Source organism: Miniopterus natalensis, chromosome 2 (genome assembly GCF_054644295.1).
Source record: "Miniopterus natalensis isolate mMinNat1 chromosome 2, mMinNat1.hap1, whole genome shotgun sequence".
In the NCBI taxonomy this organism is placed as follows: domain Eukaryota; kingdom Metazoa; phylum Chordata; class Mammalia; order Chiroptera; family Miniopteridae; genus Miniopterus; species Miniopterus natalensis.
In genome coordinates this window covers 185,037,076-185,063,099 of record NC_142082.1, presented here as the reverse complement: position 1 = coordinate 185,063,099, position 26,024 = coordinate 185,037,076, and the positions used below count along the sequence as shown (strand labels likewise).

The window sequence follows — 26,024 nt, the reverse complement described above, 5'->3', positions numbered from 1 at the left end:
GAAAGGGTGGGATGTGGCGTTAGAAAGGACTTCTGTGACAACGACACTTCTGTCCTCCACCTAGGGGAGCGGCCAGTCCTAACTGACACCCCTGCTCTCGAGGCACTCGCCCTCTGAGGGAGGGAGAAAGGCACCCCCACCTGCTGCCCAGGGACCCCAGCTACCCGAGGCTCTGCCTGAGAGGGAGGAGGGGCCTGTCAACCACAGAGCAGGTCAGAGATGGAGGCAAGAAGGGGAAGGAAGTGCCAAGCTGTGGGCAGGGGAGGAGACGACTTAGGTGAGAAAGAAAGTGCGGGGTTGGAGAGAGGAGGCCCTCGCAGAGGAAGGAAACCCGAAATGCCATCCTGCTCCCCACAAGTGCCACACACTCTTCTTGGGCAGGTTTATTATCTCGAAACATCAAGAGACTTCACTGCGAAGTTCATTTCACTTCTGCCTTCAACTGTTACAATCATCTTTTGCTTTCCACTCTCTGCGTGTCACTCAAACCGCACTCCTCCCATTCAGAGAAGCCGGGGAGGCCTCACGGTGCACTCTATCCCGGCTCCCCCACTCGGTGCTGAGACCAGCGTGTGTCAAAAACACCACAAACCACCCATCTGGGCTCCCTCTTCCTTCTCCAAATTGCTGGTCTATCTGGTGTCTAGTTTCACGCCACGTTTTTTGTGTTTGAATCTGAGGGAACATCTGTGGCTCAAGTGTTCCGTGCTGCGCGAACACGTACATCCAAACAGCAGTCACAACGAACGTGTCCTCTCTAACGTGCCAACTAATGGCTAATACTGAAAGTGGTAAAAAAACACTAATACAAGAGGGCAGGGAACAAATAATGGCCAGACTTGTTAACTATGGGTCACAACCTGAACATGAAAAAATAAAACTTGTGTCGCGGGTGCTGTAGGAAGGACCAAAGCACTTCAGTCGTGATTGAGGGAAAAAGTCATCTGGGAAACATGGTTCCTTCAAGAGCAGCCTCGGCCGGTTTCTGGCCTCTAACTCCCCGGGGAGCTGGGATGCGAAAGGGCGTGTCACCGAGGCCCAAGGCAGACACTGCTACACCTGACAGGACCATGAACACTAGCTTCAGCCAGGAAACCACATCTCTCGCACTCTGCACTCTCCTAGTGACTTTGAAGCAAAGGCCACGTCGCTGTCCTCGGTATGCACAGTTCCCTGTCCACAATCGACCCTTCAGAGGGAGATCAGCTATTCAGGATGTGGCGGCCCCCTCCCCTCCCAGAAGCCCGAGCCAGCTTCCTGCTGCCCAGGCCCCCATTTCCTCAGTCTCATCTCACTGGCAGGTAGGACCTCAGAGAGGACGTGGACCTGCTGCCTCCAACTGGGCCCTGGTCGGGCTGTGCGCACAAGTCCTTTATGAGCCCCAGATGTGTCCAGCGCACGCATCCCGGATGAGCAGGGCGGGATGTGGCACTGCTGTCACCATGACTGGCAAGCCCCAAGCCGGCAGCTGGGCAGTGAGGTAATGGAGAGGCGATGCCCTGCCCCGTGGTTGCTGCTCGCACTCCCCACTCCCTACCCCAAAAGCCCCTGTGGCCAAGCCAGGGCCCCGCTCGCAGGTTTTGCTGGTAAGGGATCCTGCAGCACAGAAACTAATTTTGTCTGCCCGTGTTCTGGAACCGTTTTACTGACCACTTAAAAGCGCAGCGTGGTCCGAGGCAGTCACAGCCTGGCACCCATGTCACACACAGGTTTCGGGATCAGAAACAGCCAATACCACTTCTAACTGCAACCACACAAAAGGGCGCGGGCCACCAAGTAGTTCCATTTGTTGCTGGGGCAGCTCTCCAATGTCACTGCCGTGACCAGACCAGCCACTGCCCATATGTTTAGCAGAGTGACTGGCCCGAGCAGACACGCACTGAACGGTCAGGGCCAACCGGGAAATGACCGTTCTCAGCCCATCGTGTCGGGTGTCCATCTTCTCCGTGACCCTCCCACTCTCGTGCCACCTGTCACTCTCCTGTGGCTGTGTAACTGACTCGTCCAGTGTGCGTTCACCTGTGTGCCGGGACGCCTGTCTTCGTCCCGGTCACTGCGCACACGCACAGGAAGATCGCTTTCAGTGCTTGCTGGGTGAAGGCCCTCGAGTGCCTGGCTCCCATCTACATCGATGGGGCGCCTCAGCTCTCTGTCAGCTCTGGGCTGGGCAGAGTTATTTCGTCAATGGCAGACACCAGTGCTACAGCGTGGGGAGAAATCCTCAGGGAGAGGCGTTATGGACATAGTCAATTTCAAAAGCAAGCAACGCTGCCCTGGGTCCCATGTCCCCAGCCAAGGCCACTGCCGGCGGGGGCTTCCTGCCCAGATGGCAGCAGGAGAGGGATGATGAACCCGAGGTCACGGCATCCTAGTGACAGAGGAGTTTAGGAACAGGAGCCCATGGAAACCTGGGAGAGACGCCGGGGAACTGCAGGCCCCTCTGCCCAGTAAGAGGTGCTCAAAACGTGCTCTGTGCTCAGTGGAATGAAGGAGTGACCCAATAGTAAGCTGGCTCGAATGAATCCATTCCTGAGTCAGTGCCACCTTCAATGGAAGCAAAGCTTCGCAGGAGGAATCAACGTGTCTCTCATGTGAGTCAAGGTTGTCAGTGTATCTGCATAAAATAACAACAGGAACAACAACAAGCAGAATGGCAACAGCTGTCACCCCCCAGGACACGCAGTAAGGGCTGGGGCTGTTCCGGGCACTCACAGGAAGTGCTCGATCCTCACACACGCTCTGTGGCAGGTAGTATTACCCCCACTCTGCTGACGAGAAGACTAAGGCACAGCAGGCTACCGGCTTGCCCAGGGTGACGCGACAGAGTGGTGGAGCCAGGGTGTGGACGCAGCTCCAGCACCGTCCCTCGGCACTCAGCCACACTGCCCCACGCACTCCTCAGGAGACCAGTTGGGGAGGAGGGCATGGTTCTCCCTGCTGAGTCTGCCTGCCAGCTTCTAAGCTATGCCTACAAATCAACGGAAGGAGTGGGAGGGTTTATGATACTTGAAACAGGGTCCCTTTCTCTTCAAATAAATGTCAAAGCATCAATAAGCTTGCAGACTGAAGTAGCTAGTAAATAGTCCAAAAAGAGATTAAAATTTTAAGTAGAAAAAGTGAGTAATGCCATCTAAATTACAGAAGGTTGTGTTGGTCTCGCACTAGTGACATTCACAAGTGACAGAGCATAGCCAAAGGTCAAACACAGTTCCAAGATACGCAGGTTTCAGACCCGGAGACGGCAGGTGGCAGAGGCTGCACAGGCTCGGAGACTGAGCACCTGTCATCACAGTCCCGGGTCTCACTGTCACTAGTCATCTGGGAGATCTGCTCTGCGGGTCACCCGTGGCCATGCTGGCCTGCCCCCTGCCCCAAGTAGCGGCCACGAGGGCAGCACTCGGGAGCCGGTGGGCCCGCAGGTTGGGACAGGCACAGGTCCCCAGATGGGCGTGCCTCTGGGGACTCTCCTGTGCACCAAGAAAACAGGGGGAGTGCGGCTGGGCCTCCTGTGCTGTCTGCTTCCATTTCCATCGTCACAGCTGAGCTGAGAGCTGGTGCAGACCCACACCTCGCTTTCCTAAGGGAGGAGCACCGCCGTGTCCACGGGGAGGTCAAGACGGCCTTCAGTGCGCGTTTACAGCACGCCGGGCACTCCGACACTGACTGGAAGTCAGCACCAACACCACCTCCGGCTCTTTAAAAGCCACGCTGGCTGCAGTGGTGACACTGACTTCTAAAGCTCTTCCTGGACACGCCTCTTGTATAACTTCCAACCTACTGAGTGACTCCTTTTGGGGGAAAACCTCCTTCAGTCATAGGGTCTAACGCTTCACCATGTTTTACTCCTCTCTATGAACAGTGCCCTCTTGATTCCTGCACTGGTGTCAGAGCAAGGGACTTACACATAAACGTTCCTAATCACACACCTGAATGTCTCTCGAGAATTTAATCACCACCTGCTCATTTAACAAATACGAGGGCACCACACTCAACGCTCAGAATATAGTGATTAACAGGACAGCTGGGTCCCTGCCTGTGGTGGTCGCACTCTAGAGAGGAGCCAGCACTGGACCGAAACCAAAACCTGAACAGGTGATGCGACAGCCGGTCACAGGAGGACGGTGAGGACCAGGGGGGCTGGAGGCGGCCTCTGCTGGGGGACACTGAGCAACAACCCACAGGATAAAAAGAACCCCGTCCCTGGGCGAGTCAGAGAGGATGGCTGCAGGCCAAGGAGCAGGCCCAGCGAGAGCTGAGTGGGGACGTGGGGAGGAGAAATCTCTGCGGCTGGAGCGCGGTGCGTGCGGGGGGAGGGAGGAACAGGCGGAGGGGGGTCAAGGCCAGGCCCGGCAGGCACTGGGCTGCAGCAAGCTGTCTGCATTTTGTTTAACACAGCCCACTGAAGGAGCTGAAGGGGCAAAATTCAGAGCTTCCTTGGCAGCTGTGAGGAGGGACAGGAGATAACCAGGAGCCACGACAGGGAGAGGAAGACTGTGGACTAGGCCAGACCCGGACTCAGATTCCAACTCTGCCATTTTATAAGCTGTGTAACTCTGGGCAATTTGTATAACCTCACCTGGAAAGGTCACATGTGAGGATGACAGGAAGAGACGTTGTCTAGGACCTTGCCCAGCACCTGGCACACACCACTCAGCACACCGGAGGGCCAGGTGGCTGCCCAGCTCCAACCTGGGGCCCAGGGATGGCTGTGGAGCACCGGGCTCCTCCGCTGGTGCTCAGCTTCACTGCCCTTCGCCTCCGTTTCCTCGCCCACACAGTAAGGGGACACAAAATGATTTCCTAACATGTCAACTGATAGCACAGGACAGAGATGAAGTTTCCAGGCCCTGGAGCCAGAAAGTCCAGGTCCAAGCTGCCATTCCTGCTGTTCACCAGCTCATGGCCTTGGTCTGTTACAAAACCTCTTAGCCTCAACTTACTCACCTGTAAAATGGGGGTAAGAGTATCAATCTCACAGAAAACAGAAGTTTGAATAAAACCGCAGTGAAAGCATGAAAGATGCATGCAGTAAACATCAGCTACTTTTGTTAGGCACACAGACCTGTGAATATGCCATTGTTACAGGTGTGTTCTCCAAGGTCAGCAAGCTGGGCTGCAGACTATGGACATCACAGAAAGCCTAGATCTCCTATGGCAATAGACACCTGTCTCTTCAGCTATCCACACCCTTGAGTTCTGTAGCTGAGCCGCCCTTGAGGCTGTGTGAGCTGTTTAACGCACGTGCAGAGTCCATTTCTTAGAGTTTCTTCCCTCTGCCTTTGCCAATCTCTGACTCAGGGATGGGAGGAAAGGGAGCCAGCTGGAGGGAGAAGCAGAGATGTTGGTACGTGTACATTCATCTGCTTGCTCGGTAAATACCAACTAAGTGCCTGCGATGCGAAAGGCCTGAAGCCGCAGTGGTCCTGATCCTCGAGGAAATAAACAGGTAACCGCAGACTTACAGCAGCGAGTGTGACCTGACAGGGTGAGACAAAACGGCAACAGGGGCCCTATCTGATCTGGGATCATGGAATTCGCTCACGTAAATATGGTTTAAATCAGAGGGAAGGTAGGTAGCATCTGGCCCGTGCAGAGAGGGGAGGACTCCAGGCAGAGGGCAGTGTGTGCAGGTCAGGGGTGGAAAGAGCTCAGAAGAAGAGGCCAGCCTGCCGGAAGGACAGCGGGGAGGCCGAAGCAAAGGCGAATCAAGCGTGGTTTGCCCGGAGGGAGCACGCAGTGAAGCAGAGGGGGCGGCCCCAGCTCCTGGGCACAGAGGAGGGGCTTCCTGGGGTGAGCTTGGGCACCTTCCTCCAAGGGAGCCAAGTGCCTGTACCCAAGTCGATGTGTGCTGTGCCCACCACAAGCATAGACAGCGTCTCCTCCGTGGTCACCTCAAGAGAGCACAGATGTGGACTCCTCAGCCACCACCGTGTCCCAGCAGCTAGGACAGTGCAGACACAGCGAAGCAGTGCTCAGGCACCTACAGTGTGGTGAACAGAGGCAATAAGAGACACCGTGAACAGAACCGGCCACACAGGGAGTGGAGGGGACACGAGAGCACTAACACTGGAAACGTGCTCTACCTGCTGCGAGGACAGTCACAGACATTCCCGTTGCAACCTGATGCCGGCATGGAGGACAGATGGGACAGGAGGGCAGATGGGCAGGAGGACAGATGGGGCCGGGTCGGCGCCGGGAACAGAAAGCACAGAGCGGAAGCAGAACCTCGCCTGCAGGATGATCTATGTAAGAGGCCCCGCAGAGCCTGGGTGAGAGGAAGGCCTTCTCACTCCTGGGACAACCGTGTCAGCCTAGGGAAAATGAAAGCTGTGCCTCTGCTGTGCACCATGCGTGAGCTGACTTCTGACAGATCTACAGATCTAAAAGGAGAAGCAGAACTATAAAGCCTTTAATGAAAATACAGAATATTCTTATGACCTCAGGGTCTTTGGTAAGTCACAAAACCACTAACCACAGAGGGAAGAAAATTCATGAAAACACCACTGCAGTCGGAACAGAGCTTAGCTGTGGGGACTGGTCCTGGGGAGGAGAGGGGTGTCCTGTACCTCCACCTGGGTGGTGACATGGGTGTGCACAAAGGCTGAGGCATTTCACACGTTTTGCATTTCACTATATGTAAGTTACATCTCAACAGTAAATAGGCACTATAAAAATTAAAAAACCAACCAAGCCACACGATGGGAGAGACTATGTCAGTACACATAAACAAAGAATTGATATACTAAATACAAAAAAATTCCCATCACTCCTCTGGTGTGGAAATCTGCCGATGCCTTTTACATGCACCACACAGCAGTGCGCCAGCCGGAACGCTGGCCCTTTCTCTGGACTGCCTCCCCGTTGCTGCTGCCTGGCGGCCAGTCCTAAGCCGGAGTCCCGTCAAAAACGGACAGAATGACACGTGTTTCCATGTTTATTCTAAGGTTCCCGCATGCTCTAGACGTGGCACTATCGTCCGGGATTTCCAAACTGCACGTGAGGCTAGTAAAGACTCCAGAACGCCTGCAAGAAAGGCACTGCTTGCCCGGGCCAGGCGGCCCAGCTGGTTGGAGTGTCATCCGTGCACCAAAAGATTGTGGGTTCAATCCCGTTAGTGCGCGAATGAGGCAACTGATGGATGCTTCTCTCTCACGTCGATGTTTCTCTCTCCCTTCCTTGCTCTAAAAATACAATAAATATACCCTCGGGTGAGGATTAATGATGACACTTGCTCAGCACAGGTCCTGTATGTGTGTGTGTATTATTTAGAAGACACTACAAAAACACGTGCTTTGGAACACATTTACCAAGCGGGGGTCCAAGGTGGGTGCACACTCAGGGTGCAGGAGACGACGACAGAGATGCCACCAGGACGGACTCTGGAGGGAGGAGTTACACACCCCGGCACCCGTGTGATGTACACGGAGCGGCAGAGCAACACTCCGAACCACAGGAGACCACAGGGAGGCCTTCAGCTCAGCTAAGGGGTCAGGAAGAATTCCAAGAGGGAGGCACATGACGAATGTCTTACAGGAGGAGGGAGTGGGAGATGAGAGAGGTGTTTTCCAAGGAGTGTGTCTCAGGGCTCCGGGATCGACCTTGACCAGTACCCAAGGTCAGAGCCGAGCAGCGAGTGGGAATGATGTGCTAGACGCTCAACAGGATTCACTGAAGACTTTGTATCCAACACAGCCGAATATGCACGTGTCCCCCAAGAACGTACAGGTGGAAGAAACACTGAGGGGGGTGAGTGAAGCTCCGGGTGGAGGTCTAGACAGCAGAACCAGGACCAAAGCACCGGCCTTGGCATCGGACGAACCCACTGGCATCCTGGCCCTGGCACTCACAGGCCGGGAGAACTTGGGCCAGCTAGTCAGGGAACCAACTCTCTGAGCTCTACTTTTCTCATCTGTAAAATGGAATTAATAGTTCCCAGCAAAGGTTGTTAAAAAATTGTGCAAAACAATGTGTGCACAGGACTTGGCATTTAGAAGTAACTCCGTAAATGGTTTCTAAAATTGTTAATGGGAGGGGCAACAGAACACACACATCTGAGTGCATATCCTAGCGAGTTTTCTCATCCGTACACATCCACAGGACACCCCCAGAACCTCACCCAGATCAAGATTCAGAGCATGCCCAGCACCTGGGTGCTCCCTTGCACCCCTATCCACACTCCTCTCCTTCCCCCAAGGGAACCACTATTCTGACCTCCATCACCACAGATTAATTCTGCCTGCTTCTGAACTCAATACAAATGGAAGCATAGTGTATATGCTCTGACTCTGGCTTCTTTCGCTCAGCGTGCTGTTAGTGAGACTCATCCGTGCGTTACACACAGTTCAATTCTTCTTTCCTGCTGCACAGTATCCACGGTGTGAACGTACCATAGTTTATTTATCTGTTCTACTGATAAATAATAAATATCTGGTTTGTTTTTGCTTTGGGGCTATTATAAATAATGCTATGAACGGTCTTGCATGGGTCCTCTGATGGACATACATGCGCATTCCTCTTGGGCACACACCTGGGAGTGGACCTGCTGGCTCACAGGGCAGGTGCATGTTTAGTGTCAGAAGACGCTGCCATATTAACTTAGTAGACAAGTTTCCCAAAGGGATGATTCCAAGTTACATCTCCACCAAACACGTGTTCAAGTCCCGTCACCCCAGGTACTGTCAGTCCCTCCATCAGCCATCGCGGTCCCGGGGGGTCCTCGCCGTGGGTTGCCTTTCCCTGATGACGGACGGAGTGGAGCTCTTCCCGTGTTGACCAGCCATTTGCGTTTCCTCTTCTGTAAAGGACCCTATGTCTTCCGCCCACTTTAAAACCCTGAACTGCCTTTCCCTTGCTGTCTTGTAGTCCTTTGTACACAATGGGTGGAGGCCTTTGTCAGGCTTATGGAATGCAATCGCCTTTTCAAAGTTTCTCCTCTTATAGTCAGTGCTTTTCAGTTACAATTCTCATGTTTTGTTTCAGGAATCTCTGCCTAGCCTCAGATAATAGCCATATTCTTCTGATTCCTTACAGAAGCTTTTTGGTTTTACCTTTTATGTTGAGGTCTATGATTCACCTTGAATTAACATCTGTGAAAGGGTTAAGTGTGGTGAGTTTTCCCCATTATGGATTTAAAAAAAAAAAAAAAATCCTCACCCAAGGATACATTTTTATTGATTTTAGAGAGAGTGAGGGGGAGAGAGAGACATCAACTGGTTGCCTCTGGTATGCACCCCTACTGGGCATGTGCCCTGACCAGGAATCGAATCTGCCACCTTTTGGTGTACAGGACGATGCTCTAACCAACTGAGCCATGCGACCAGGGGCCCTTATGGATGTTTAATTGGTCTAACACCATTTATGGAAAGGATGGTCCCTTTCTCGCTGACCTACACTGGCACCTATTTGCATAGGTGTGGACCTGTGTCTGGACTGTGTTCTGCTCTGTGGTGTCATCATCATCATCATAATCACTGTCTGAGTTTTCACACTGACTTACAGCACAGTAACAGACAAAAAGTCACCTTTCTCTTAGGGATTAACAGCTATAACAGGATCTCTGTACAAGAGCATCTATTTGTCGAGAAACCATAAGCTCGGCAATTTACAAACATGACATCTTACATCCGCTGTAACCCTGTGGGGCAGGTCCCATTTATAGACGAAGCGGCTAAACCTAGGGGGCTAAGTGAAGTGCTTAGGGGTCAAGAAGAGGCAGAATCTGGGCCTGCCTGGCCCCAGAGACGACGCTGTTGATACCAGGCTACAGGGTCACAAGGAAAAACACTGTTTGCTTATCAATCCTATAAACTCTTACATTTCTGCATGCGTGTGAAACTTACAAATGAGGTCTTTCAATGCAAAAAAGGAAAAGAAAGAAAAGAGAAAGAACAGAAAGAAACAAAACCCTGTTTGGACTCTCACTCTACCCCATCCCCTCCCCCTCCAATAAAAACAACATTAAAAAAAGCCACATCAAGGACAGCTGATCAAAACACAGATCAAAAAAGAATGAAAGAAAAACACTGCAAATAAAGTTCAGCTGTTTCTATTTGGAAACAACAACAAAAAGTCCCACTTGCCACAATAAACTGACAAATAAGAAATTGACTCTGTGGTAGCGGAGACGGAATTTTCCGATGGCATTGGCTACCATGTCATTACTGTGGGTGATCCGCAAGTGAGCAGTGAGCGGACAGCTGGGCTGGCGGCTGTGTCACCGAAGCAGCAGCAGCCCGGGGGGCTCCTTCCCCTTCAGTCCCAGGAGATGATGTCTTCCCTCAACCTGGAAATCCCCACTGGCCTCTGAATCTATCTCCAGAAACGGGGCAGTAATTAGTCTTCCAGCCTCACCCCGCCTGGGCAAGTTTTCGCTGATTCGCCAGCCTGGAGTTCCTAATCCCCAAATACCCACGGGTGGCCAAGAAAGGAGAGGTTTTTGCAGGGTCCTAACCAAAGATTTCTGGTGGGGGTCAAGGACTGCTGTCCAAAGGTGTCACAAGCCGTCACCCCCATCCCATGTGGGCTTATGGACATGGCCAGTTGATCCAGAGTGACCAGAGAATGGAGGTATTGTTATTAACCAGTATTTAACATCAAATTGTTCCTAGTCTAACTATATCCAAAACACCTACTGCTTTTTAACAGAAAATGTTGAAATTAAAGTCCAATAAAAGCTTAGCTGGTGTTATTCAAAGAGGTTAAACCAAACAAATCTGAAATACTATCATCACCAAGCCATGCTTAATTAATTCACAAAAGAATTAGAGAACTCATTGGAGAAACTGCTTTTGGCACAGAAGCCCCACCAACAAAAGAGACACACGCACATATACGTCATCACGCTGCTAGGTGCTTGTCTATGTGTTCACTCACTAACTCAGCAGAAATGGCACTGTAAGTGACTCCCAGGTTTCTGACCTGAGCACCTAGAGAGATGGAGAGGCCACCCACTGACCGAGAAAGGAGGCAGTTCTGCAGAGGCAGGAAGAGCTTCTCTCTGGACATGCGTGTCTGGAACAGCAGTAAGACATACAGCCAGATGCTAAGCAGGGGTTAGGTGTACCTCTGACACTCAGAAGAAAAGCCTGTCTAAAGGTTAAGTTTAGGAGCCACAGGTGAAGAGATGCTATTTAAAGCTACAAGAGTCCCCAAAAGACAGCAGTGTCTCCCTACCGGTGAGGTTCCCAGCCTGGCTCCAGCCATGTCATGTCTGGCCTAGGGGATGGCAACAGCCTCCCTGCAGGATCCCGTCACTCTAACTCCCGGGCCTAGGAAACATCTGGAAATATGTCCCCGTGGTTCTCTGCACGGGTCTGTCTCCTCCCGGCGGCGGGGGAGGAGGCCGTATAGGCAAGTGACTAGAAATCAGGCACACAGCGAGTTAAATCTGGGCCTGACCTTTAGGACACGTCGCCGAGACGTCTCAGGGTACTTGCTCAGCTACAGGATGGGGAGGCGGTAACACAGTGTCTGCTGGGGTGCTGTCGGGAGCAAGGCGACGTGTGAACACAGCGAGGACTCCCTGAGGCTTCCTGAGGAGGGAGGGAGGGCCCGGCGAGGAGGAGCCACGGCAGGAACCCACATCTGGAGGCGGTGGGCGCCGTGAGCAACAGCCCCGAGCGTCTGCTCTTTGCTAAAAGCTACAGGCTAGTGACACAAACCTTTCTCAGGAGGAGTGAATTCAGGGAATACAGAAGTAAAGCTGGGAGAATTCCTTTTGTAATAAATCCCCTTCATCCCACCTGCACCTGACTGTTCTCTCTGTCCTTTCTCCTTTCCTGCCCCAGAGCTGAGTAACACTGAAGCTCTGTGGGGAGCAGCCGGCACCCCGCCGCGATGCGGTGCACGAGCAGCTTTGTCTCACCCTGAATGAGAGGCGTCGGGGCCGCCTGGCTTTCTCTGGCTGAGCTTACGGGCTCCTTTTCTGCTCGTCACAGAAACCACAGTGAGGAGGATTTTATTTTAAAATGCCCTCCTCCTCTGTCTCCTCCATCCCAGGGAAGGCTCCTCTCTGTCCCCACAGGGTCCTACTCTCAGAGTCCCTAGGAGGCCTATTTGCCCCTCCCACATGCCAACAGCACAAGGCCACGCCATAGAAGGGCAAGGCCTACACTGAGTTTGGCTCTCACCAGGGAAGGCCCAACAGTTAAATAGTTTCTCTCTCAAACCGAAACAGGCTGCATGGGCTCCCCGTCTCCTCGTCACTGCACCAGGGCCGTTTCCTACAGTGCATCTCCTGGGGGAAGCAAGTGCCCAGCAGAACACCCCAGGTGGCTTGTTTCAGCTCAAGTGAGGGCAAGAGCCAGAGCCCCAGCTGCAGTCACAGAGGGTCACAGGACAAAAACAAGAGCTAGGTGTCACTGCAACGTTTCTCCCTATAATGCCTTGTTCACCTTGAAAATCCCAGCTCACCACACCACATCTGAGAAAGTGTCTTTGTTCTTAGGAACAAGCCAACAAGAAAGCAGGCCAGCTCCACAGCAAGGGGACAGCAGGGAAGGGGCTGGAGACACCGAGGCACTGGCTACAGACTGATGCCTGGGGGGATGGGGGCTCACACGCAAGGATACAGGGGTTGCTGTCGTCGAGGCCGCAGCTGTCCAGGATCAAGGGGATGCCGTCCAGCTCGTTGACCTGTGGAGAGAGGAGAACACCGGTTTACACTCTGCTACAGTCTGGGATGGTCGGAGATCACGGAGGACTTCTCTCTTTTACTTCCTAATGCATCGCTATACTGTTCGTAAAATTATCAATCCAGAAATATTTAACAGGCATGTAGACAGAGTGCTACTTCTCCTCTCCCCCTTCCTCAGAAATGCTGGGGCGACTGGGGAGCCACATAAACAAAGGTAAAAGCAGATTCTTTCTGACACTGTTCACCAGGATAAACTCCCAGAGGTCTTGACTTACTACAGTTGACTAGTACCAGCAGAAAGTGAATTCTCTTCCTAAGCCAGGGAGAGGAAAAGCTTTTCTATGATTCAAAATCCAGAAGCGACAGGGAACAGGTTTGACTAGATTATTTATTTATTTACTTTTAGAGAGAGAGAAAGGGAGAGTGAGAGAGGGACAGAAACATGGATGAGAGCCCAGCGCCTGGCTCAGAGGTTGAGCACTGACCTAGGATCGAGGCGATCAGGGTTCAATTCCTGGTCAGGGCACATGCCCAGGTTGTGGGCTCGATCCCCAGCAGGGGGCGTGCAGGAGGCAGCCGATCAATGACTCTCTCATCATTGATGTTTCTATCTCTCTCTCCCTCTCCCTTCCTCTCTCTGAAATCAATAAAGATATAAAAAAGAAAAAAGAAACATGGATGAGAGAAACATCGATCGGCTGCCTCCTGCACACCCCCTACTGGGGATCGAGCCCGCAACCTGGGCATGTGCCCTGACCGGGAATTGAACCGGCAACTTCTTGGTGGATGGGACCAACGCTCACTGAGAACACTGGCTGGTCGACGAGATTTTTTAAAAAGGCAAATGAAAACTGGAAAAATTATCTGTAAGATATCACAGGCAAAGGGTTATTTTAATATATAAAGAACTTTTAAAAACTAAGACCAACAATCCTATATAAAAATGGATGAAATACATACACATACAGAAATGACAGAGAAGAAAAAGAAATGCAGGTGGATCCTAAAGATATCAGAACATGCCCAGCCCTGTTCATGGTGAGCGAAAGGCAAATTACTATCATACTGAGACACCACCAGCTCTCAGCTGTCAGAACGGCAAATGCTGGCTTGAGAACATATACTGTGGGGGAGGAGACAGGGAAGCAGGCGCCCGAACACACTGGGGTAAATGTGGAATGGCGCCTTCCCGTGGAGGGGAGCTGGGTGGCACGCAGCGATATCACCAGTAACCCCACTTCCAGGACGCAGATAAAATACACACTGTCCCATGAAATTATGTCTGCGCAGGTGATTCACTGCAGTACCATTTATATTTTTCTAAGTTTTGCTGAGATTATAATCCTCACACCATAAAACCCATCCTTTTAATTTGGTGGCTTTTAGTATATTCACAAAGCTGTGTGATCACCACCAGGATCTAATTTTAGAACATTTTATCACCCAAGAATAAAGTCCACACCCACCAGTAGTCCCTCCCCTCCCCGTCACCCTCCAGTCCTTAGCGACCATTAACCTACTTTCTGTCTCTAGGATCTGCCTGTTCTGGAGGCTTCACACCAACGGAGTCACACAACAGGTGGTCTTTTGTGTTGGCTCCTTTCACTGAGCACAACGCTTTCAAGGGTCATCATGATGTGGCCAGTGTCGGGCTTCATTCCTTTTTACGGCTGAATCATGTTCCATTGTCTGGATATACCACATTTTACTCATTCATTCCTCTGGCGATGGACATCTGAGTTGTTTCATATTATGGGATATTATGGTAATATTACTGTAAATATCTGTGTTCATGTTTTTGAGTGGATGTATGTAATTTTCTTAGCTCTATATCTAGTAGTTTGATTTTTAGGTAACTCCATACTTAACATTTTGAGGAACTGCCAGGCTGTTTTCCAAAGTGGCTGTAGCATTTTGTATTCCACTAGCAATATACGAGGCTTCCAATTTCCCCCCACCCTCAGTAACATCTGTTATTGCTTGTCTTTTAGTTTAGCCACCCTACTGGGTACGAAGTGGGAAGTTACCGTGGTTTTGATGTGCATTTCCCTATGGCTAATGAATGATTCTGAGTGCTAGCAATATTTATAACAAAGATCCTGGGAGCAACTCAATGGGCATCAACACGAATACAGATGATTTCCACAGAGCTGGGACACGAATGGAGGAGGCCACTAATGCATGCTATGGAAGGACAGCGGACATAGGAGCACATGAGAAAAGGTGCAGAATGGGCTTATGTGTGCACCTCTGGTGTAATAAAGGAGGTGAAACACACAGATCTTCTCATGTTCCAAAAAGAAACAATGAGGGTTAGGATACAGGGCCTATTAATCAACGCGAGAGAAACATTTTCCTGGGGAGAGAGACTTCTCAGATACTCGAAATGGGTAAGATGTTCTTTGAGGGAAATAAGATCACAGGCTACAACCTGCAGTTTCAGCAAGCAGAAAATGACGGTCACACCAGAGTCGTGGCTGACCTGGGCCAAGCTTCTCCAGTTATCTGTCACTCACACCAAGGAGCTAAGGAAGGATACAAAATAAATTTTTATATAAGTTCACTGAATGTTGACAACATAAATGACCTGTGACAAACGGGTCCCTTACACACTTAGGGATGAACACGGCGTCAGGTCACCAGGAGAGGACGTGACCGGGACACCCTGGGAGCGACGGGTAGCGCCACTGTTGTTACCAAGCTCAAGTTCACTGCTGTAGCTGCGTGGGGCGCGCATGTCCAGGCGGGGGGACAATTAGAAAGTTAATGAGTTTTCTTCTGTTCGCACTTTATAAAACAAGGAGGCTGCTTCTTCACCCAGCATGTCGGGAGCTGATTCCGGGCCCGCCATCGTGAGCCACGGGCTGGAGCTCACACCGCGGGGCCGAGCTGGGTCAGCACTGCCGCCGGCGCACCTCAGCAACACAGCCCGCCCAGCCGAAAGGAACTCACGCTCCGGCCCTGGAGGTGACGTGCACACAGAGGGGCGGCTAACGGGTTTGCCACCTGTCCTCTCCGCCCCTGCCAGCAGCCGCCCCTCGGAACACCGAAGCTCCTCTGGGAAGACGGGCGAGGCTGAGGGAAAACGGCCTCGATTCCTCCAGCTGCCCGCCCACTGAACGGCAGAGTAAAAAGCAAAACCTGAGGAAGGCAAGAGCACACGGCCCGCAGGACCGACCTCCTGCTTAGACAGCAAACGGAGCCTAACCAGCACCCGGTACGCGTGTTTGTCACGCAGCTCCTCAAAACAAATGCACTAATAAAAGCACCGGGGTCCTCGAGCTGAGGTGGGGAAGGACCAGGATGGGTGTGACGGTCATGGACGAGCCGCCAGGCATGCCGACGCTGGCTGTCGGGCCTCTAGGTGGCATCACACTGCGACCCACCTGCGCTTGCCTGATGACTGATGACATGCAGCGTCTTTTCAGGGGCTTAGGGACCATTTCCAAATCTTTTACATAACGCTCTTCAGATATTCGGCCTGTTTTAGTAATTGGGTTGTTCTCACTGAGCAGCAAGTTCTTCACATACGTGGGCACGAGTGGGGCCTACGCCAGATGCACGCGACTGCTGCCTCCCGGCGTGGGGGACGCCTTCCCAGGCTCTCGGCAGCGCGTCCTCGAAGACGGTAACTCTTCAGCCTGGATGAAGACCAGCTGGGGCATCTGCCCGCGATCCGTGCCTCAGTACCGGGCTAACTCGTGGTGGGAGCGGCACCCTCCCTGTCCCTGCTGTTCAGGGGAAAGCCGTCTTGCATAGTGAAGTATAGAACTAGCTGTGGAGTTTTTACAAACAGATGCCCTTTACCAAGCGAGGAAGTTCCTTTCTGCTCTGCCTGCTGCAAGTCCACCGTGAATGAGTGCCGAGCCTGGCCAGGCGCTTTCCCTCTGCTCGCTGGGACAACGCTCTCTCCTCCCGTCTGCTGTCACCATGTGGGAATCGGTGTATGACTTTCTAACGCTGACTCGACCGACCGCGCATGGCTGAGGTAAGCCATCATTATTCGTGACGCCTTTCATTTTACATAGTACACAATTCAATCAGTTAATATTCTGAAAAACATCTTGCTTCTGTTCCTGATTCTCTGATGGTCGAGTTTCTGCGTCTGTTTCCCCGTCAGGCTCTGTCTGGACTATTTTAAGACAAACGCACCGTTGGATTCATAAACGGTTGCAAAGTGCTCCTTCCTCTCTTTTCTGAAAGAGAAAGGCTGGGCCGTTTTCTCTCTCAGGTGCTTCATAAAGCTCGAGGCTCTGTCGTGAGAAACGCCTTAATTACACGCCCCGTCCCTGAGGCGAGGCGGGGTTTCGCGAGGCCTCTGCAGACGCGCCCGGTGCAGTGTAGGACGAACTGACAGCGGGGCGCCCCCGACATCTGGGCACCTGCCCTCACACGTTTCACTTCTACACACGTCGTAAGCCTCCAGATGCGCTCCTGTGACCGCTGCGGACAGCCAGCTGCGTTCAAGGGCCCGGAGCGGGGGCGACGGCTCTGCCTCTGCCTCTGCCCACGCGCGGGCTTCTCCGCCCCCCGCGCCCCTCAGCATCCCCTACAGCGTGGTTCTGCTGACAAATGCTCCCCACTTCTGACGGTCCGGGAAGGTCTGTCTTTTGCCCTCACCATGTCTGAAGGCTATTCTGGCCGGCTGGTTCTAGATGGACAGTTTCCTCCTATCATCTTCAAGGTATCGTCCCACTGATCAACATTTTGCACTATTTCTGAAGAGAAACCTGCTATGACTCTTTGTTCTTCTAGTCAGACAAGCAAATTCGGCGAGGTAGGGAGTAACAACACAACAGAAACGGTTAACCAAAGCCAGACGCTTCAAGTTCTTTGTGAACGTTAATACAATGGAAAAATTCTCTCGAAAGACCAATAAAGGCAAATAAAATTCATTTTAAAAGAATAAAAAGATTTAAGTCTAGAAAACATAAATATTATAAACTTCATAAAAACACTGAACATCTAAATGGAATAGTTACTGCTGAGAAAAAGAGAAAATGTCAAAACTGACACAATGAATTAAAGAACCGTCTGAATGGCTATTAGACTCCCTGAAACGGGCCGCTCTCAAAATAACCGATGTGCTCAGACACTCTGTGGAGGGCTGTGATTTCTAATTTAAACTTCAGCTGTATTCTGAGGTGACCACAAATTCAATGAAACTTGGGTCTACAAAGAAGGAAGGGAATATTGTTTCTTTTAGTAATTTCTTATTTGGGTAGTGCTTTATGTTCCACATGAAGGCCTTTTATTGCTCTGACTTGGAGGAAGTTCTTTGACAGAGCATGTTGCCTGGTTAAGTGACCTGAAATATGCATTAGAATTGTGAAATGTCTCCTAAATTGCCAATCCCTAGAGGGGAACCAAATAGCCTTTGATGTAAAGGGTGGTGGACACAGGGGGCTCTATCTATTTCAGGTGCTGCTAAAGCCTCCTGGAATCAGGTCTAACTGTAAAGTTAATGGCAGTGGAAAGAGGACAGTTTCTGCTCAGGCAAGGGATTCACTGATCCATTCTTACAAATTCAAAGCAACGTGAGCACAACCTCAACCGAAACCCACTTAGGTTTCATGGATCTTGCATGGCCTTTGACAATTCCAGATACACTTGTGCCCAAATTTTTAAGTTACTGGACATTCTGTAGATGCGGCGATTGTCCCGGGGTAGCTCTGCTAATCAACCTGCTGGTGTGTCTTTAATGCTGCTCATTTAAAGTCAGAGGGGAAAGACAGGTGATTCTGTTTTTAATAATTACAGCTTAAACTACCCAGTCATTTTTAGTCCTTAAAAGAGACTTCGGGAAGATACCCAGTATTCCTAAAAAGTTTCTTTCTACCTAATGAGATAGTCTGGTAATTTCCAAGTTTTGTATCTTTGGTTCAACAGAAATACGTCAAAGTGGTGGTGAGCACTTGACGCAGTCTCTGGGTTTCTCTGTAATAAATCCCTTTGCTAAATGGCGGGAGCTGCAGACTCTCTCCTGGCAGAGTGAAGCAGGCGGGGGAGGAAAACCACCCTGAGGCAGGAGCGGGTTTCTGTGGGAGGTTAGTCTCCATAAAGTGTCAGCGCAGGAACCGGACTCCTGGGGTCACAGGGTCTCAAGACATGGCCTGCCGACCATTTCTGAGCAATAGTGTTGGTGTCCTTTGAGGTGGCAGGCGAGACGCCTGCCTTCTGATGTGTTTGGTGAACTGCTGAGCAAGCCAAGGAGAGGCCGGATGGTAAGCAAGGAACAAGGGATTCTGGGTTAAACTGAAGATTTCATTTGGGAACCAAAATCTTAACAGATCTCTTGGACCTTGAGCCACATATTTTCCCTGAAAAGTATGCATTTTTTCAGCAAAATGCTGTGTAGGGTTATGTGACTGAGGAATGAACAGGGGTGGGTATGTGGAACTTAATGGCACACTGTGCCAGAGAGCTCAAGACCTGCAGAGATTTAAAACCAACTCTTGTTATAACTTTTTAAAAGACTGAAATTATCAAAATGCACGTGAATCAAGTTTTAATACACTGTATGAAGGGTGGGTAGGCTGACCATTGTACCATTTCTTTCTTTGAATTCTCTGGCATGGTTTGGCAGTGCAAGAGCTCTGTAACATTAACAAATTCAATAAGAAGTGAATATATGGGGAAAAAACACCATCTGAATAGAACGATGATTTAAGAATTTAAATTTAAATAATTTAGAAATTTGAAAATGACCAAAGACTCTGATAAAAACAGTCGAAGACCCAAACAGCTCTCCCAATGGCGCCATCAACATTTCAAGGAACAGGTCCTCTGTTGTGAACAGTTGTTCAAAACAACAGAGAAGGAGGAAAAGTCTCCCAGCTCCTTTCATGAGTTCCCTACGATGTGGTTCCAAAACCAGGGTAAGACAGACCAGTAAGAAAACTACAGGCTTATTTAATTTATGAACATAGACTCTCTCACCCCTAAAAAAACCCCTAGAAATGTCAGACTGACTAAATTAAGCATGCTACAAAAATTCACCGTGATCTTAATGAAGACCAGAAAATCTACAACGTAATTCTCATTAATGGACTAATACAAATCTCAGTACCAGGGGAAAAGCATCTGATGTTTAGTACCTATCTGTAATTTTTTTCAATTCTCAGAGAACAAGAGAACTTTTCTAAGTTGAAAAAGGCCATGTGCAGGAAGCCTACCATAAATACACCGAAGGGAAAGTCAGCTCGATCCCAGACCCGAGGAGACACAGGGCCTCGTCTTCTGCCCCTGGCGTGGAGCACTAACCACCTGCAGGCGAACCCTGCCGTTTCTCCAGGCCTCGCTGGCAGCACCCTGTGGGAAACCCGGGAGCCGGTGGCTGGCCTGGAGGGTTTGTCTGACTCAAGAGCATGGGCGAGGGGGAGCGGCAACAAAGCAGCAGTCGGCCTGACCTGGATGGAGGAAGAGCAGCTTCTCTCGGGAGGAGTGAACCCTTAGCAGGCAGGGTACACAGATGCTCCAGGCAGTCGGGATGACACGATCTGACGGAAATGCCAAGGGCACTGAGACTAGGAGCTCGCACAGCGGGGCTAGAGAAGGGGTCAGTGTTTCAGTTGTCACCAGAACACAAACTGTGCCCGGGCCCTGAAACACCGGGGAGGGGAAGAAAAGCCTGGTGGTGCTCGTGGGATTACTCAGGCCGAGGAGAGCAAGGCCAGGAAACAAGCGAGAGCGCTCTCCCCAATGCTGAGGCCACCAGCGGCCAGACACACCGCGTCCTGGCAAAGCAGAGCCAAGACTCGCGCCCCAAGCCCCGGCGGCTCAGGTGCTGCAAGCTTCCCGCTGTGGTCTGCCATCTGCTAACAGAGGCCAAATGTTGCTTCTGGGAATACACGTCTGCTTGAGGTCACTGCCAGAAGACTGGGGTTGGCTTGTTTCCTAAGGGGTGTGGTGGGGGCGGGGGAGCAAGACTTTGATAAACCTGTGTCCTGCTAACCTTTTTAATTTTAAGAAGCGAAGCACATCAGCAATTTGGTACTGGGGTTTCGGGGACCACGACACAGGCCGCAGCTGTTAACAGGACCCTGCCCCGCGCAGGCAGAGCCCCTCCAGTCAGGATTAAGCAGAGTAAGAATCAGGAGAACACGTTTTGAGCTTCAATTTCTTTGAATTTTAACTCACATGGGCAGAGAATTTGACTTCAATGTCTTTGGACTTTAATTTAAAATGAAATGTAATCTCTGGATTTTAATATTCCCCGGGAATTTGATAATGAGATAGAATTAATATTCAAATATAGGGTATCTCTTGTGGGCATTTTATTATTACAGTGAATTTAGGCTTTCACTGGAGTACCTTAATACGGAATGAATTTCTGCCTTCAGGTCAAAGTGATTTGGGGGTTAATTTGATTCATGGATTAGCTGACCCACTTACGAGTCTTCTGGGGCATAGTCTCCCCTCCCCTCCCCTCCAGCGGTCCAGGAGAAAGAAAGAAGCTGGCTGTGCAGGCAAGGGTGGCCTCGCGAAGGGGGAGCACATGGTCCCGGCGACCTAAGCCTGTCCCCCTGGCCCAGTACATCAGACAACAAAACCAGACAGACTCAGGAGGTGGAAGCTCCCCTCCTCCCTTTACACCGTGGGCTGAGCTGTATTAACATGGCCCCTGCCCGGCCGGGCGTGGCTCAGTGGCTGAGCGTTGACCTGGGACCCAGGAGCTCGGGGTTGCAGGCTCGATCCCCAGGTGGGAGTGTGCAGAAGGGAGCTGACTGATGACTCTCCCTCATCACTGATGTTTCTCTCTCTCTCCCCCTCTCCTTTCTTCTTTCTCTGAAGTCAATAAAGATTTATTAAAAACAAAACAAAAACAAAAACACATGGTTCCTGCCAGGCAATGACCATCAGATTAGTGCGTCTGGCTGTATGAAGTCCACAGTGTATACAGCAGCTATATGTGTTTATCCGACTCTTTCATTAGACCCTGGGGTTTTCAAGTGCATGAAGCACATTTCTTCATTCTGCGCGCCTCATCTTGCCCTTAGGTGTCATAACTACTGGCAGAAAAAAATTCATGTGTGTGAAGGAGACAAATAGCTCTCGTGGCTGGTCCCACCTGCACACCCGCCAGTGTACAGGTAAACAAGGGCCCCGTGCTCACAAAACTTGGGGGGCGGGGGGAGAAGGGGGCAAGTGAGAGTGCGTGGGTGAGAAACAAGTAAACACGTATATATTTACAGATCATGACAATTCCTTTATTATAAAGGAAAAATAGAGGATGACCCACTGGAGAGCGGCTTTATTTTAGACATGGGGGGGCAGATAAGACTGTGCTTTAAAATGGTGACACTGGAACAGAGACCTGAGTCATGGCTATGTGCACGACGCATGGGTCAAAGGTAGGAGAGGAGGCTGGAGAGGAAGGAGCCAGACCCCAGGGAGCAGGCTCTCAAACGTGGTTCCTGGAGCAGGAGCAGAAGCGCCCCCAGAACCCGTTCTTTAGGCATGTGAGTTCCAACTGAATCAGAAATGGGTGGTGGGAGGGCTTCGGACCAGCGAACAGTGCTGGAACAAGCCTTCCCAATGACAGGATGAGCACTCCATTTAAGAACCCCTGGTACAGAGTGCTGGTCCTGTCCTGACTGTGAACCTGAACCCCTTGGGGAGCTGTTACACCAGCACCTTGTGAATTTGAGGGTGGTGGTCCAGGCACACACACATGCATGCATGTATGTACCGTCAAAAATCGTTTCTCGAACACCTCCCATCTCTAACAATTCGCTTCTCAACCTGACCGCCCTTTCGTGCTGACACCTGTGTGATCAGTCACCCGCCTCTCAGGTGACAAAGGAGGGGATGTACGAGTAGGAGTCAGTTTACTGCTAAGTCTCATGCTGTTAACATCTCAGGAAGTTGTGCTGTATTTTTGTGTTTTTTCTTTTGTTGCTGCTTATTAAATTTTCATTGTTTACTATCCTTTTCATTTCCTTTTTGCTAAATTTTCACTTACCTTTCATGTCCTTTTGTTTCTAGTATTTATAGAGTAAACAGCACATTAGACATGTGCTGTACATAAGGAAGATTAAAGCAGGGCATCACCTGGGGTCTGGAATGGATTAACTCAGTTTGTATTATTTCTCCTGGGGAAAAATGATTCAGTTTTCAAACAGCCTTCTGGAAAGAATGAAGTTCGAGAACCAAGGTTCCACTGCATTGTAAAAGCTCCCTAGGGGTCCAGCAGGGAAGACTACTTGAAGGTCAGGAAAATAACAGATTTCTTTCCTAAGTGTAAAATGAGCCACTTAAGATTTTACGCAGGTGAATGAAATAATCAGTTTGAATTTTTAAGAAGATGCCCTAACGGTCATGGAAAGAGTGGCCGGAGGAGCGGGCACAGCAACAGGGAGGCCTGCAAGGAGGCACCGCAGTCACTGAACTGAGCAGGCCAAGCCACGCTGGTGGCCGTGGGGACAAGGGAAGCAGGTGAATGTGAGGTCTAGTTTAAAGTACATCAGAAGGAATTGCTGTCTAGAATGGCGGTGGTAAGAGAGAGGACTCGAAGGTCCAGTCACACTGAATGAGGTGGCCTCACTTACTGGGGCTGGGGGGGTTTGAGAGCACTGTTTTGGACGTGTCAGGAGTGACATGTGGAGACACCCAGGTGGATGTCAACAGTCCTGTCTTCTGTATTTCAAAGAGAGAGAATGGGAGCAGTTCTATGTCCCGGTGCAAAGCCGAAGGGACAGGTCTGGAATCGAGAGGCATTCTGAAGTCATCTGCACACAGGTGGTCTTTCCAGCCCAGGAGCTGAGGCTCCCCCAGAGGGATGGCTGGGGATCGAGAAGGGTCAGGACCAAGTTCCCCGGAGGGAGAAACCCTGGGCTCCTATGTAATTTTCTATACCCTTGGCATCATCACCAAGTATCATTCAGTCAAAAGGCTAGACGATCCAACACGAGATGCTGCAGACAAGTGAAATAACTTGTGAGCAATGTGGATATTTCTCTTTTACCTGGAAGCAGATCACTGATAACTGAAAATGTAGTGACAAGATTTTCTTTCAAAGTTACGCCAATTGCCCTGGCCGGGTGGCTCCTGCTGGAGCCCTGTCCCGCACACCAAACGGCCGCAGCACACCACCCGGCCGGGCGCCTACGGAATGCAGCTGGTCCATGCTTCTCTCACAGTGATGTTTCTCTCTCTAAAAATCAGTAAAAAGGCATAGCCTTGGGTGAGGGTTAGAAAAAATTTAGTTACAACGATCATCGGATTATTTGTCCTCGAGTTATTTTTCAGGGTAACTTCTTTCAGAAGCTTGTTTCTAAACCAAATTATAGTGTGGGCTGTGAAATACGCCAATTTCTTATCTTGTTCTGTTAAAATCATATAGCAATAACAGATACCCATACAAACATGCCCTACTAAGCTGAACAAAAAACACTTTAATTCCAACTGACTCATTGTCTCAGCCCAGGCCACACGAAGGGCAAAGGCGCCTCTGATGGCGCGGTCAGCTTCGGAAAGCCTGCTGGGCAGCGTTCCCACGAAGTGGGTACTGAGTGCCCACAGTAACAGCTGCCAGTCTTGGGGGCTGGAGAGGGAGTGAAACACCACTGGACTCGCCATTTCCAGGGCCCTCCGCCCCTCTGTGCTCGAGGGCGAAGGGGGCAGGCAGCAGGGCAGAGCCGGAGCGAGGTCAGCGCTGCAGCCAGTGAGTCGGGTCCATTCCAGCTGGAGGGTCATGTCCTGAAACCGCTCCACAGCCAGGCGACACCCTGGACCTGATCCCTCCCCAAGCCAGGCCCCGACCCTGAAACAGAGACGGGCCCATCCATGCGTATCCTCGGCCTCTTTCTCCAACCCATGTATATCACACACGTGCTCCTTTTAAAATGGGATCATCGTCATATATACACTATTTTATATCTTTCCATATAATAAAAATTCTTCGAAAATGTGAGTTGTCAAAACGGTAAACAGTGCCATCCCCACAATACATTATAATTCATTTAGCCTTCTCCTGTTCAGGACATCTGAACCATTTCCAAATTTCAGCCAACGATATAATGAACATCCTTACAAAGAGTGTTTTTACTATATCACTGATTATTTACCCTGGAGAAGTTCCCAAAAGAAGACTGACCAGATGAAAACTGTGAACATCTTCGACACGCCTGCCACACTGCCCCCGAAGGACTCCTACTCTTCCCACTCGGCACCGTCACTTCACCTCATCCTGACTAGCATATGTTTTTTGGTAAATAAAAACGTAATTGTAGGGTTGCTTTGTCTTTTTCTTAGGAGGCTGAGCATTCTCCCACCTGTCTGTTTTGGAGCTCAAGGCCTTTAGTGGTAAAGTTTGCTGACCAGCTGACACAGCTCCTGGGGTGGGCTCCAAAACCTGAGGCGAATAAATGTGCAGGCAGGGGCAGCGATAAACTGTAGGACAAGCCTTCACCCAGTTTCCCAGACGACAAACTACGCAGAACCTAGGTGCCACCATCAGCACAGGGCTGACGGCGTCACTGCAGGGACACAGGGAGGGCCAGGACAGACCAGGCTTGCTCAGAGACCACGTCCCTAAGTAACCTCGCCCTCCACGTCACTGCAAGGCTGGGCGCTGGGAAAGACAAGCACGGAGGATGGAGCAGTAGCAGCTGTGACGGAGGGACTCTCAGGAGAGAACTTAGAGAAGAGTGACCCCAGTTCCGCAGTAAACCACAGAGGAGTTGTGGTGTTTGGAAGTGCGCAGAAAATGAAGAGGCTTTCCCAGAGTATCAGGGCTGACTGCTGAGGTCCCCACAGTCCAGGAGCAATGCGATTAATAACGTTCTTGAGTCTGACCCCCACATTCCAGGAGGACGGGGAATCCATTTTTCTTGAGCAAGGATCTGCCTCTGAACTCAGTGCAGTTCGCTCACAAATTCTTCCCCAGCAGATAAGATCTGTTTAAATAATGAATGAAGCCAGCTGGTTTTGAAGAAAATCAGTACATTCTGCTCTCCAGACTGAAAAAAGGAAGCGTGTTTACGTGAGAAGGAAATGCCCCACACGTGGCAGAAACTCCCTAAGTGCCTGGTGAATGAAGGTTGAATCACCGCGCAGCTACGCCATGTACCTGCTCCCACATGACCCAGTACAACCAGAACCCCAGGGCTGGGTGTCACTAAGGTATGTTCACGGAGCTGGAATGCGAAACATCTCCAGAAGTTGGTCCAAGTGAGAGGCTCAGAGGCGGCCAAGCATGTCCCTCCTACAGGTGGTGCCACGCCCTGTGCGGAGCCCTGTCCCTGACTCCCAGCCCTTGGCTGCTTCAGATGCTCCATGATGAGGGGCGACAGCAGGAACAAGCAACAGCAGGAACGCTGGAGCAGGGCCGAGCTATGCCACCCTCTCAGCCATGTGGATTCAGACAAGCCACCTCAGCCTCTTGGCA

General features: G+C 50.8%; 1 protein-coding gene across 2 annotated transcripts in view; it reads right to left on the bottom strand.

Annotated features, from left to right (window-relative positions):
- The window catches only part of ATXN10 (ataxin 10), a 122,512-nt gene that overhangs the window by 6,349 nt on the left and 90,139 nt on the right, over positions 1-26,024 (bottom strand). Inside the window, exons 10-11 of one of the 2 annotated variants that reach the window (XM_087814979.1) lie at positions 12,570-12,633; positions 10,339-11,088 (exon numbers count right to left, since the gene is read on the bottom strand). In XM_087814979.1, coding sequence (XP_087671105.1) covers positions 11,072-11,088; positions 12,570-12,633 — 81 coding nt within the window. In that variant the 3' untranslated portion in view covers positions 10,339-11,071. Of the gene's footprint in view, positions 1-10,338; positions 11,089-12,569; positions 12,634-26,024 lie in introns of those variants that run through there. The other variant, XM_087814978.1, reaches the window with a different exon arrangement.